At 39.3% G+C, this 15,640-nt stretch overlaps 1 gene segment (V, D, J or C); it reads right to left on the reverse strand.

The window, feature by feature from the left end:
* Positions 1–3,563: 3,563 nt before the first annotated feature.
* On the reverse strand, positions 3,564–4,256 carry LOC101788494 (immunoglobulin kappa variable 4-1-like). The segment is given in 2 exon segments: positions 3,564–3,919; positions 4,139–4,256. Coding segments are annotated over 2 exon segments (390 nt in total).
* Between the last annotated feature and the right edge of the window lie 11,384 nt (positions 4,257–15,640).

Below are 15,640 nucleotides of genomic sequence, written 5' to 3' on the forward strand. Positions count from 1 at the left end.
TTTAGTGATCAGTGGAGGCCTTGTTCCATGAACACTCATCTGGATTGGACTCAGGACCCCTTGGTTGCTTGTCACTGTAAATGTATCTTAGTGTCTTCATTCCTGGTGTGAGTTACATTTGAGATAGTAAAATCGAAGTAACTCATTGGGATTCTAATGATGTTTCCATGGGATTACAAACGTAACATTTCCCAGGCCACAAGGAGGATGGAAAAATGACCCCTTAGAATAGGCATCACAGGCTTTGGCTGCTGCTAGAGTCATTGTGAGTATTTAATCTGAGCTTACATGGAAGAAGTAATGTCACCTGGCTGGACCTCAAGGAAGCCCAAGATCATATGAACAAAAAGAATTTAGCACATTCAGAGATTAGAAAAGAGGCCCAGGGAGTAGGTTGAGGAGAGGAGAGGAAACAAGGTAAGAAATACTGATATCAAAACAGGGAGAAGACAGATGCCCTGTCACTACTCAGGAACTCCTGAATATGCCAGTTCTGACTATGGGTGCAACTCAGTTACAGAGCCCATTCTTACGTTGTGAAAGTCCTGTCCACAACTGGTTCCATCTCACAAAGAAGGAGAGAAGAAAATCACATTCCATCTCCACCCAGCCCTGTCTCTTCCATCTGCCTGACTATGGATACAGTCCTTGACAAATCTCACATTTATCCATAGATTTCAAACACAGAAGTCAAGGACCAAAGTCCCAGACAGAGCCCTAGAATTGTGAATGAGTTCCCTGGTGCAATGAGAAAGATTTGACAAGTTAAGGAAAGACAGTAATTTCACTTTTATTTTGATTTTTTAAAAGAATATGCTAGTACTGAGCAAAAGAAAGTTCTCATTTACACCTATTTATAAATTTGCTTCCCAGGTGACAGGCTCTACATAAACAATGCTAAGAAACTCATATATGCTATGCTATTCATCCTTCAAGGCAATTTCATCATTCCTAGCTTTCAAGTGAGAAATGAAAACTCACAGGAGATTCACTGGATGCAGTTGCAGATTTTAATCTTGTCTCTGAGCTAAACTCTCACCCCTATAGTATGGCTCTTCCTGCAGGGAGAAAGCATGCTGGCCAGGAAATGCCACTGCTCAGCTACCAGAAGGCTGCAAGTGAAGATCTCAGCATGTGGGCAGGCATTAGCAGGACTCCACTCAGCTCAGAAATAGCAGTCAGGTGTTTCTGAGCCCACAATTCTGAGGTAAATCCAAAGCCCTGATGGCATCACTAGCGCTAACACCTAGGCAGCCTCTCTTTGTGGGCCAGGTGGAGAATCCCCCTGATGCCCAAGTCACATACCTGCCTCCCCCAAGACCTTCCACACATATCCACCATTCTTAAAAGAAACAGGCAGATGAGTGACTGGTATGTAGGTCTGTTAAAGCACTTACCTAGCACGGGCAAGTTCCTAGGAATGGAAAAAAGAGAAAGAGACATATAAATTCTGTGTTTTTGTTTTGTACTAAGTATGCTTTAAGATATCAACCAACCTAGAATGTAACAGTTCTATGAAGTGCCCCAAGATATAAATTATCTTTAATTTTTGCACTAAGAAAATCTTTAGTCACATATAAAACTTGATTTTTTCTACATATTTGTAATTCACATATTATGCCCATTTGATGGGCTTCCAATAAGCGCAGAGATGGATTTTATGTTCAGTTATAATTTTTTGCGCTTATGTAATGTTTAAAAGACAAAATTTCAAGCAATACAAATTTCTCTCTGCATGCCTGTTTGTATAATACTTGGCAAATGCAAAGCTATTTGTTCACATCTATATTGAAGTTATAAGACAAGGCAGCACACTTGAGTGCTCTAAAGTCCATATATGGTCAACCTCCACTCATCTCAGACTCACCTGAATCACACAGCTGCCTGCTTCTTATATAAATGCTCTGCTTCTTCAGATGCCCACTGTGCATTTTTCCTGCAGTATGGAATAGCAGAAGCTTGTGAGGTCACAAATCACTATTTGAAAAGTATGAAAATATTGCTTCCTAGTGTGCCCCAGTGTAAGTGCTCAATTTTGTGTTCAAGTGACTATAACGGCAAATACTAAGTTCATTGTTCCCAAAGAGACTCAAACTTTGCCATGCCCAAACACTAAATTTGGCTGATTCCAGTGAGATGAGGGACTGGAGGGCAGGCTCAGCTAAACACACAGTTATAGTCATCATTAGCGTGAAGTCAGATGAGAAAACTACAGAGGAAGGTGCGATGCTGCAAGAAATGTCAGAGAGATGAGCTGGTGCTGGCTCTGTGTTTAGAGGAAAAGGGCTACTGGCCAAGGCATGAGGAGGACATCAAGCAGCATGAAAGGCAAGAGAAAGACTCTCTCCTGGAGGTATGAGAACATCTGGATATTTTCCCACTAAATCTGAACTATAGAAAGATGGCATTTCTTATTTTAATGAATTGTGTCAGTATCTGTTGCCAGGAATAATCATCACATTCATCATAGACAATCTGTACCAGTACACAGTGTATCATAATGCTTATTTTTTTCCCATTCCCTTCCACTCAATCCTTCTTAACTTCTTCATTTACAGAACTGTGTTACTATTGCTTTCCTTTCATGCTTTTCATAGTTTAAATCTGTATTTCCTACTTTCTCATCCCTATGCCCCGTCCCTGGTTTCCTTTCCCTTTTGAATATTTTTTCCTGATTCCTAAAATCTATCCTACATCTTGATCCTTACTTAGGCTTTGAGTCTCTAATCTAAGAAAAACAATGCAATGTTTAAAAATGTGGGTTCAGTCACTGTCATATAAAATTATTTAGATGCATTCATTTACCTAAAAATGACTCTAATTTTGTATACTGTATGGCAAATCTGTACTACATTGAACATACAAACCACATTTTCCTTATTCATTGATCTGAAAAAGAGCATATAGGCTCTTTCCAAGACTGAGTTATCAAAAAGTGCACCACATGCACGAGTATGCAATAGATTGCTGTGCCTCAATCAAAAAATGCATCTGAAATATAAACGGCAAATAAATATATGAAAAATTGCACAACATCAGTTATCATTCAACAAATGCAAACTCAAACAACACAAAGTTTCATCTCCATCCACAAGAAAGTGGCTATTGTCCAGAAATCAAACAATGACAAAAACTGGTGAGGCTACAGAGCAAAGAACACTTTTCCAATATTGGCAGGAGTTTAAGTTGGCATAATCATGCTGGAAATCAGTACGGAAATTGGTCCATATATTAGAGTTAGATGAACCCTTTGGCTTTATTCTCTCCCTTCTATATATAACAAAAATGTTAAACTAATAAATTTCTTGTGTAAAATATTTCTTGTGTTAAAATAAATTTCTTGTGTAGAAAATTAAAACATAAGGAATATGAAACAAAGGCAGAGTTCTTTTTTACATTTCACATATGAATTTCTCATACCAAAAGAATCAAGAACCAATGAGTGGCTTTAATCCATACTAAGCTCTGCAAAATATCTCATGCATACTCCAGAGCACAGACTCTCAGGCAGCAGGAGGAAGTGTTGAAGCCCTGGGCTTCTTCATGAGCAAGCAGCTGGGGAGATACTGAGAGGAAGTTTATGTACGGGGCTGAATCACTGTGGGAGGAGCACTGTAATCCTGCATACAGTAATAATCTGCCACATCTTCAGCCTGCACCCTGCTGATGGTGAGAGTGAAATCTGTGCCAGACCCACTGCCACTGAACCGGTCTGGGACCCCAGTTTCTCTGGTGGATGCCAAGTAGATGAGCTGTTTGGGAGATTGCCCTGGTTTCTGCTGGAGCCAGACTAAGTAGTTCTTGTTGTTACCACTGGATAGAAGACTCTGGCTGGACTTGCAGTGGATGGTGGCGCTCTCTCCAGGAGACACTGCCAGGGAAGCTGGAGACTGGGTCATCACAATGTCACTGCAGACACCTGCAATCAGGAATGAATGGTGGTCATACAGGCATAAACATAAAAGACTTTTCAAATATAAATACTGCAATTAAACATTTAGTATATAAAAGCTATTCTGTGGTAACACATATTTATGTTTTTATCAGAAATAGTCATTGTTTTCAACTTCTTAAAGTTATTTTTCAATGCTACAATGACATCATTCTATGGAGATAGTGGCGCTTTTCAGTTTCTCACCAGAGACCCAGAGCAACACAGTCAGGAGCATTGGGGTCTGACAAACCATCTTGCTGTCCCTTCTGTGGCAATGCAGTTCAGACTCTATTGAAAAGGCTTCTCTTATAGCATCTTTGCAGCTGCACTGACCTGGGAGATACCTATGCAAAGCAAGGAGCAAATAAGAAAGCAAACTGCAAGGGTACTGGGCTGTGAAAGGAGCTGATTAAAACATGTACCAAAAATACCATTACAGAAAATGTGCATGTGTGACCAGAGAAAAATCAAAGAAGTCAATTTAGAGGCTCTATTATGGCACATCCACTGGATGACATGACAAAGGACCTAGTTTCAAGCTTAAAAATGTATTTAAATGGGTTTAGATTGGCAGAAAGGGTAACTGCCTTATATTAACAAGTTTTGTGAAATACTATAGCACAATAGAAAAAAAGACCAAAAACACAGCAGGGAGAAATAGGAACAAGAGGAGAACAAGTTAAGAGAGAAAAGGGATGAAGAAAAGAAAGGGAAACATAAGAAGATGCCATTTTCTAGGGCAAGTTTATTACTCTCTTTGAAAAAATTATGTCTGAAATCCAAAACCACTTTTCCCCTGAAGTTACTCAATAACACAGGAAAAACTTGATACTCAATTTTCATCTCATGCATAGGTGGACAGCGAAAGATGAGCTGAGGATTCATTCTATGAATCCTGTGGTACCCAGATTGAACATGAGAATTTGAATTGCGAGCCAAAGGATAACAGCATTCTGCCCTTCCCAAAACTAGGAACTAACACAAGACTAAAAGCTGAGAAACTGAGAGAGAAAAAAGATCTCTCAGGAAAATCGTGACTATAGACTAAATCTACCAAGAATATTTTCTCAGAAGAAAAAATGCCTGATGATGGATTTATCGACTTTGAAATAAGTGAAAGATGGCCTTACAGATGAGGCACCCAAGGGAAAACCTGTCCCCTTGAATGCAAGACAATCTTCAATTTGCAAGAAACTTTACGATTTAATTTTCAAAAGCCACTAGATCACAAAGTCAGAGATTTCTAATATACAAAAGAAAAGCGTAATTTAAATTTGAATGCGAGGGAATAGAAATGACAGACAACAAATGTTCTACCCAGATATTAGATTCAGGAATACTGAAAATAAATTGAACAAAAACAGTAAATACAGCTTGTAAAATGCTGTAATATAAAAATGCTTATAAGAGATTGGACCAGTGTTTAGCACTGACATCTCAGGGAATATTGTGTCCAATGCACACTGTTATACTGATCTCAAAACTACATTTGTCCAGACCTATAAATGACAACTAAAATGTATTTTAATTTTTTCATTTAATAAACTTGAACTGACCATTCGTTTTGCTTTGAATAGATGCATTTCTGAAATATTTTGGATATAAACACATTAAATTAATAAAACATACAAGTTTCACTTAGAACTGCTCAGATACATTAATACAAAAGAGGAAAATAGCACAGGGTTTAGGAAAGGTCCTCAGATCCAAGGGCAAGAATATGGAAAATGAGTAAACCTGCCTAATCCAGTCTTAAAGGTTATCATTTTTGATATATCTTTGTTTACATTTATAATTTGATTTGTAACTACTTTATGAGCACAAATTTCTTTCATTTCACTTATTATCAATTATTAAATTTAAAGAGATAGAGTGGAAGGCCATAATACTCCAGAAAAATCACGTAAATACAATTACTTCTCACATGCAGACTGAGAAAATTAGAAATACACCTTTTGTATTATTTTCATTTTCATGTAAAGGAAACATAAAAACACGTATTACTTATTCTTTCACAAACTGAATTTCCATAGTGTATACTGGGTATGTTGAGTGCTTCAGCTGACATAGAGATCACCAATAAAATTTTGAAGCAAAAGCAACACAGGTTGATCATCTCCCAAGACAGGGTCTGGAAATCCACAGTGTAAGTGCCTGAGCAGCTCTGACCCAGCACCTTTTCCGTACTTAACACCTTGAATGGACACACGTTGTCCTGACATAGGAAACACTGGACTCCTTCTGGCTCTGGTAATGTATGGTATCTCTGCTTGCTCTGTGGAGTAAGGACTGTGTTTGCCCAAAATCTATGAAAAGAATGAGGTTGTAGAGAAAGATTTTTTTCTAGATTTTATAGAAGAACAAATGAAAGCAAAATTATCCCTAGTTCATTTGTACACTAATCTCCAGGCAATTCTTGCATTCAACCTCTTTTGATGAATCTGATATGGGGAGAAAGAAATGAAATGATAGTATACTCACCAGTGTGCAAACTAATGCTACAAATTTCATGTTCTCTTACCTAAGAAATAATTCTCTCTGCATGGAAAAGATAGAACTTTTGCCCCTGCCAAGTACTTTTCACTTGAGTTCCCTTTTGGTGTTAATCACAAGGTCCAGGAAATATTACACCTAACATGTTTCTAACAATCTCTACTGCACTTGGTAACAACAGATCCCAGAAGTTACTTGCTAGCTCCACACAGTGATATTAAAGGTACCAGAAATGAGATCAATCCTGCTGAGGTAAGAGCTCTACCATTCCCTTCCTAGGCAGGGAAGAGTCCTAGCAGTGTGGCCTTTCCACTCCCACACATTGACTCACATACACACCACATGGTCTGAACTCTGCAATTGCCTTCAGGGTCAGGGCAGGGTGCATTGCATCTCCCCAACAGATCCTACTTTCACAATGGGGGTTTTCTGTTCAATGCTGCAGAATATGTGGGATTGATTCTATTGGGCTTCCTCCTAACACAGAAAACCTTGTCCATCACAGTTTTCAGGTAAGAGGCCTCTCACCATATTTTTGCCTCTTTCCACATGTTTGTACCCTTTAGAGAGTCACCCAGGGAGTGTCTTCCTTTGCTAATTTGAAAGAAATGTGCTGCACTAACTTTGCTTCACTGATCAGAATTCTTCAGTTTAACTTCTCAAAATCAGGCTCTCTGCTCATCTTGTGGGCTGCTAACACTGTGGCCCACTGGTAAGGGCAGAGAGGCAGGAAGAAGGAGAGCAGGGTGAGAGGGTGAGCTCTGGGGATCCACCAATGCTCATATCTGATCTGTCAGTGTGGGAGGGTTGCAGGTCGTGTACTCAAGGATGACGTTTAAATCTATGAGAGAAGGAGATGCCAGAAAGTGAAAGCACCTGAAATCTGGGGAAGACTATCACATTGAAACTGGGGGCTGATATTTGCAAATGATTTTAGAAGACCCTTAGTGATTTTAAATCTGGCTCCATTTCAACATTGAATATTTTTGGTTATACATCATAGTCAAAATAATAAATTAGTTCAAAATATACAATGAAAGAGAAAATTATGAAAATGAACTCATGATTCTCCTGCAATATCTCAGGGGTACAATGGAAAAAGTTCAATGACCCATAATCCCAGACAACTGTTGTCCCCCCCAAAGTTAATTGCAGGCCAACAGAAACGGAAGAGTTTGATAAAAGATCACTTGATATCTGATATACTATTTTTTGGGATTTGGGCCACGCTTACAAATAAATATTAAAAAATCCCACGATCCTCCTCCAATGCTGCTATTAATGTCTGTATGTGCTCACTTTTCAGAGCTATTGTTCTCAGTAGATGTGATGAAAGATGGTCAGGTGCCGATCATAGATGAAAATCAGGACAGATAGGCTTTACTGACATACTGAATGTGAGATGTGACAGAAAAGTAAAATCAAGGATGAGAACCATATATTTGCACCTGAACCACCAGGTAATTTGCATTCATGTATTTATATGGGAAAGGAGAGGAAAGCCACCCTGAGAGATAGTCAGCATGAGGAGTGAATCATGTTACAACTCTGAGATAAATTTCACTTGTTGGATTCATGCTCCATAGCAGGTGGAAGGTGCGGAAAGTTGCTGTTAAAGAAGCACGCATAAGTTTCCTTCTTCTGGTCAACTTCATGCACTGCAAGTTCCACAGGCTGCATGTTCTCTTTAAAACTACATATTTATTATGATATTTTGTTTGTTTGTCCCCTTGTGATGGCCTCCCTAGTGTGGAGATTACAGGTACAATCATTCCAGGTTTACATCAGTTATTTCTATTGGTCTAATTCTGTAGCTAATTCCATTGTAGGTAAAGTGTCACCCTGATGTGTCGGACTGTATCATTACATGACACTGACCACACCACATGCTTTTACCTGGTACCGCTCAACAGGTCCTTTCTTCAGGTAGACACCAGTACACCAAGAAACAAAAGAAAAGGCCATTTCACAGGAAGACAATTTAAGATCCTGTGGTGTACTGAATTTTAAGTAGTCCATGATACTTGGACTCTTCATTGTGTCTCTATGATTCAGAGTAGACAGGATGCCTATATCTAATTTAAAATCAGTGCATGAATGGAATTAGATACTACAGTTTTTCCATAGGGACACAGTTTCTCATCCTTAAAAACAGAATTCTGATAATTAATTGAGAATGGAAGACTCCAAAGTAGAATCTGTGGAACACAAAAACAGATCATTCATCAAGGTTGACATCTAGAAAGCACAGAGAGGCTGCACAGATTCTGGAGAGGGGCCAAAAGTTGAAATGTTAACTAGATAGGAAGATGAAGGACAAAGATCCTGGGATACCTCTAGGACCTGAAGAGAGATTGCCTCCTGCACCCTCTAAAGTGAATGCATATGACAGAATCTTGAGTTTATTCCACTGAATTATGACTTGTATTTATGACCTTCAGAATGGTAAAATGGATTTTAGATGTTCAAGTCACAAGTTCATGGGAAATACTATTGTACAAGCAGAAAACTAATGTGGAGTTCTTTACTGAGTTTTCCTCTAAGACTCTTCCATAATAATACAGGATGTAAGGAACTCAATCCATTTGATTTTCTGAGTCTCATCAACATTCTTATCAAGAGGAAGGGGACAGAGTCTTTATGCAGATGGACAGTAGGTAACTCTCACACAGCATGGCCAGCAAACAGCAGAGCAGACACTGAAAGGATTTATGTTTCAGCATGAATCACGTTGGCAGTCTGTGTATGAAATAACCCTGTTGACAATAACAACGTGCCATATCTTTCACTGTTGATAGTGACACTAAAACTTTTTTCAGACCCAGTGCCACTGAACAGGTGAGGGGCCCCAGATTCCCAGGTGCATGTCTGGTGGGTGAGCAGTATCTGATGGTATCTGAAAAATTCACCAGCTGGAGGTTCTACTATAGATTCTTGCTAGACTTGTAGTTCATGATGACCAGCTCTCCTATACAGACAGTCAGAAAGCCTAGAGGCTGGGTCATCACGGTGTCACCACAGGCCCTTCAGTCTGAAATAGATATGGCCAGAAGACTGGCAAAATAGCTATTGTGAATTAAGAGCAAACAATATAAAAGAAAGTGTGTTTGTGTGACAAGGACAGATACGGAAGTCAGCTTCACAGCACTAAAATCAAGATAGATGCTAGTATTTACAATGCACTAGATGATAAATAGAAGCACTTTAGTTTTCAATCAAACATATTTTCCTGAGTGGAGTCTTTACTCTTTTTTTTTTTTTAAATCAGTACAAGGGATCGAACTCATAACTGCCTGCTTCCAAGTCAGGTGCTTATGACACTGAGCTAAATCCCCAGTCCCATGAGTCTTTACTTTTTAGAATCATCAGACTTCTAACAGACATGACAAAACTCTGAAAAATTGCACTAGGAAGAAAAACTAACCAACAAAAATAGCAAGAAAACAATAAAGAGAGGCATAGAAAGAGAGGTAAGAAAATAAGGGGAAAGAGCAGAAAAGAAAAGGAAAAGTATTAAATTTAGATGTGTTTTTTATTACATGTGACCAAAAACTGACTGAGTGCTGAAGCCACATTTACCCTGAAGCTATTGAACAGCACAGAAAACAGCTGAGCTCTGGTTTCAACCTACCCAGGCCAGAGAGCAGGACACAAATCCAGAACTCACTCTGAGAGGCTTCCTTGAGCCCTGATTTAAACTGGGATTTGCAGGGATCAGTTTAAGTGAAGTGTGAGCCAAAGAGAAAATAGACTCTACCCTGCCCACAACTACTATGACTTGAGAAATGGGCTCTAAGGAATATGCACAGTGAAGAGAGGGAAACCCGGCCAGACTTCCGTGGGAAGTCGGGGGGTTCATATAATCATCCCTTTTTAATTTTCTATAAGATTTTAGGGAAAACCTGGTGGTGGAGCATGCTTGTAATCCCATCACTCAGCAAGAGGAGGCAGGAGGATCTCTGAAGGCTCCAGGCTAGCCTGGACTCAAGACAACTCAAGGCCAGCCTAAATTACAGAACAAGACCAAGTATCAAAATCCCCAAAACAATGGTTTCACAGGAAGTTTTCTTAAGAATTATTTTGATTAATCAAATACATGAGTATGTATAAATGCATCTTATATAGCTATATATGTATATATACACATTAATATAGATGTAGACACATATATGTACGTAACACATTTCTATACAAATACATATTTAGACTACATCCATTTATATGTAAATAATTATTTATACTCTTACAGTTAACATGTCTCTACAGAGATAAGTAGGACAGGATATTCAACAATTTAAACTACTGCCTAGAGCTTACACATCAGTCATCTAAGGCAAGATTATTTTCCCCTCTCTACATGCCTTCACAGATCAATCAGGGCTCTAGCTGAACAACACAGATTTTTGAAAAGCTGGTACTTACTCCACTGTGTGCAATGAACTGTGAGTTTCAAGAATGATCGCCCCTCAGATTCTGTCTCTCATAATAGCATGAAATGCTTTATACCCTCTGGGCTGTGATCTGGTTCTGTGACTACAGATCTGCTTCTACTGTCTCTGACACTGAGCATCAACCTCACACCTCATCTAGTCAGTTGCCATCAATTTACATGAGAAAACAGGCTTACAAAGGACATACTTGATTCTACATTTGTTGTATTTCTTGATTTCTGATAGGTTCTCTTTCTGTTTTCACTTGATTCTAAGTATTTTTCCTTCCTTTTCCTAAAATTTTCCAATGACTCCCTGCTTCTTCCAAAGTACATTGTTCCATCACCATGTATTTGCATGTTTTCTACAGTTTCTGTTACTGTTCATTTCTTTTTTCACTCAGCTATAGTCCTAATAAAAGGAAAAAATATTTCAGTTTTTTGTATAGTTTAAGATTCTCTTTTTGGCCTCCAATGTGTTCTATTTCAGAGAAAGATCTGTGTTCTTGTGAAAGTGCAATATATTCTGCATCTATTGGATGTCATATACCATAGATGTCTATTAAGTACTTTAAGTCCATGCTATATTCAACTGTGATGTCTCTTTGTTGATTTTTTTTTTTTTGGTCTGTAAGATCAATCTATTTGTGAGACTAAAGGCAAGAAATTGCCCACTGACACTGTGTTTTGGCCTTGTACTTTATCTCTGCTGATGCTTGTATTATAAGTGTGAGTTCTCCAATATGCATTACATATATATTTACAACTGCTACCATTTATTCATGGGGGGGTAAATAAATTTCCTCTTGAAACCAGTTTATTCAAATATGAATACAGGTAATTCTATTTGCCTTTGGATTCCATTTGATTGTAATGTCAAGCTCTATTCTTTCACTTTCACTTGATATATATCTTGGCCACCAACATGTAGTTCCTGCATATGTCGAAGAAGAATCTTGTTTTTTTCAACTGAATTGCAAATATGCAGCTTTAACTGGATAATTGAAATATTCACATTCAAGGTTATGACAATAAGGTGTTCAATGCATTTTGTTATTTTACTGTTTTTCTTCTGGTTGTTTCGAAGGATCCATATTTGCTGTTTTCCCATTTATTTATCTCCTAATGAAGAGAGTATTTTATACCACTAGGCTCACATGAGAATCCTCCCATCACGCTCTTCACTTTTTCTGCACCACAGAATCCATCAGGGAATCTGCTTTTTTGTCTCTAGGGAGGAACTTCTCAAGCAAGTCTCAGATAAAAGCTGGCTGTACCTTGCCTAAACTGAACAGGACTCTTTAACTAAGTTTCTCAAAATGAGGCTCCCTCTTCAGCTCTTGGAGATGCTACTGCTCTGGATCACTGGTAGGGACACTGGGATATGAGGAGGGGCATGGGTAAGAGGGTGAGATTTGGGGTCCAATTGCTCATGGTTAGTACTCTACATACCTGTGATGTGCAGTCCTGACTTGAAACATGAGTGTGCAAGGTTAGATCAGGGCGTTAAGAAAATTTCTAAATTTTAGGACATGGACATAGACTCATAAAGATTTCCACAAAGAAAGAGGGATGCTCAGATGAACTCTAAAGCGGTACTTGTGATTAGAAATCTTAGGGGGATATCTCAAAATTTAAATCTTTTCCTTGTATAATAAAACAAGAGTAATAATTTAGCTTGATAATGACAAAAAGAGAAAAGTATGGAAATGACTCATTGTGTCTCTAATCGCTTTACACTTCTCCTCTATCATTTTAGGATTCTTGGGAGACATTGGGATGACCCAAACTCCACTCTGTCAGTCACCCCAGGACAGCCAACCTCCATCTGCTCTAGGTCCAGTCAGAGCCTTCTGAATAGTGATGGAGACACCTATTTGCACTTGGGTGGTACGCAAGCCAGGCCAGGCTCCAAAGGGTGTGATTTATAATATTTCCATCAAGTATGCAGGCATCTCAGACAGGTTCAGTGGCAGTTGTTCAAGAAGAGATTTCACCCACAAAATCAGGGTGGAGGCTGAGGACTCTGGAGTTAATTACTGTGTGCAAAATACACGTGCTCCTCCCACAGTGATGCAGCCCGGAACACAGATCTCTCTGCCTGGGGAGGCCCAGCTCCCCTCTGCACTGCTGTCTGGGGAGCAGCACAGCACAGTCTGCTCTGTGTGAGAGAAAGAGGATAAATATCTCAGAACAAGTTGCAGCTAAGGTCGCTGCCCAGAAATGACAGTGAGGAAGACAGCAAAGCAGGCAGACTGTGTGCTCTGCTGAGGGCTCTGACACAGAGGTAGAGAGATACAGCTGAATCCAGAGGTTCCTTTGGGCATTGAAACTTCCGCTCCTTTATGAAATTAAACAAAACCAAAACAAACACACAAACACAAATTTAGCTAAAATGATTAATAAAATAGAAATCACTTATAAAGGTGGTACTTTATCTTTCACTGTGCTCTTATCATGTCACCTCCCAGTGGGGAATTAGTAGCCAAGCATTAGCCTGTCATTCCTGGAGAGCTGCTTCCAACTCTCAAAGGCAGAGGAGAGAGATCACTTCTGGGCTTCCAAGGTTGGTCTAGTGCCCTTACATGGATCATGATGCAGGGCTCTCAGTCTTCCTAGACTCCATGATTAATAAATGTCCCAGCTTAAAGAAACTCCAGTGATGTCACACCCTGCTCATCAGTGCAGCTAGGTCAAGGTGAGCACCCAAAATGAGATTCTGCTTCACTACACAGTGGTGATGACCTGAGAAAATCTGAAGGATCTGCATTTGGTGAGAGCTGGGAATGCAACTGCTATGGGAGGGGGCAGATGGATTCTCAGAACATTTCACATAGCATTTGACAACAATGGCAAATGAGATTTATGGGTAATTTGAGCCTCTATTCTCCATTATTACCCACTAAGACAGAGGTCTTACTCTCCACAAGAGTTTTTTCACCTAAGTTTTTTTGTTTTTTTTTTTAAGGAAACAAAAAGTTTTAGCCTACTACTTCTGGGTTAAAAAGCGCATCTCATTCTTCTAACTTATCCCCTTGACACTGGGTACATCAAAAGTGGCTGCCAAAATTATTGTGAAAATCCTGCAAGACAAACCATATTCCCAAAGTTAAATATAGGATGAGAGAAAATGATGAGTTTGGTAAGGGGACAATTAATATCTGCTACATTATCCTTTGCCTTTAGCCTAAGATCACAAAGTAAAAATAGAAAAGTCCCCAAGAGCCTCCTCGGATGCTTCTATCCAAGTCTCTATGAGCTCACCTTTATGGGATTCTGACCGAGCAGTAGATATGGTGAACTTTGGACAGTTCTGGTCATATTTTCAAATCAGAGCAAATAACCTTTGATGGCATTGAGTGTGAGATATGAGAGAAAATCAAACCTAGAAAGAGCACTATATATTTGAACCTGAGCCACCGGAGAGTTTGCATTGATAGCTTTAAATAGGAAAGGAGACAAAAGCAACACACCCAGTGAAGAGTGGGCCATATTACACTTCTGAGATGCCAACAGACTTCCTACCTGCACCCTAACCCTAACCTCATAGACAAAATAACGTTTTAAGATCATTTTTAAGTTTACAAATGTGAACTTAAACAGTATTAAACCAAAAGAAAATTTCCTGGTGCAGATGACTCTTATGGAGTGGTCCAAACACAGTCTCACCTTTGGGATCAGCTCTCACTGAGCAGGTGGGAGAAACAGAAGACTGTTTTGAAAGACCTGTGCGCGCTCTGCCCTCTGCTGGTCATGTGTGTGCACTGTGGGTTCCCTGCCACATGTTCATCCTCTTTCAAACTAGTACTTACTGCAGGATTTCACTTACAGGCTTACAACACAACTGTAATCTACTTCGATGGCGGTAGAACTGGCACTGAAATCTCAGGAATCTCTAGACGTTTAATCTTCCCATTATCTTCCTTCTGCATATTGAATGTAGACTCACATGGAACATTTTTGTGCATTATCATTTCCATCATCCTCTTTCCATGACGCAGTGCTCTTGTAGTCACTGGAATCCAGTCTCACACCAGCCCCCGTCTCTACTCCAGTACAGCATGCACACCATTCTCCATGTTGCTGAAACTCCAGTGTCTTGTGCTCTAATGATCTTGCAATCGCACTTAATATGATGCTATCAACTGAATCACTGATCATTTTTCTGTGTGACATATATATATATATGCATATATCTGCATACATGTATAAAAATGGAAACAGGCCTGAGCAGATATTTAACCATTTCAAAATCCATTCACAAAGAATTTCACTTTCATCATATAAGGTATTTGTTTTTCTATTTGCTCTTACCTTCAAGAGAGTTATTGGTCCCCAGCTGAAAGACATATCTCTTTTTCTGTACCATACACTGTTCATTTTAGTGTTCTTATGTGGTTTAATTGCTAGGTAATGGAAAATATAACACGTTGTGTTGTGTCTCAGATCGTGAGAGTTCAACTGGTCACATGACAAGGGCTTCACAACATTGTTGCTGTGATGCTCATGGAAGAAAATGCTAAAAATGAATTCTCATCAACTAATAATTGATTGTGTGTTTTCCAGGAGTCTAAGGACCATGATACTTCCCCTCCCAGAGACTGATCTGCACACAGCCCAGGATCCTAGGGACTGAAGTCCTGTATGGAATGGACAGAGCTATAAGCCCTGGTATGGTGCTGCAGATGCAGGGGGCTCCTTGGACCCATTGCTGCACATAGAATGGACGGTAGATCCATTTTTTCTCCCAAATACAGAGGATATTTTATATCACTGGGCTCACA

The sequence above is a fragment of the Cavia porcellus genome, unplaced genomic scaffold, assembly GCF_034190915.1.
Source record: "Cavia porcellus strain 051 isolate PalLab524CR breed Dunkin Hartley unplaced genomic scaffold, mCavPor4.1 scaffold_18, whole genome shotgun sequence".
NCBI lineage: Eukaryota > Metazoa > Chordata > Mammalia > Rodentia > Caviidae > Cavia > Cavia porcellus.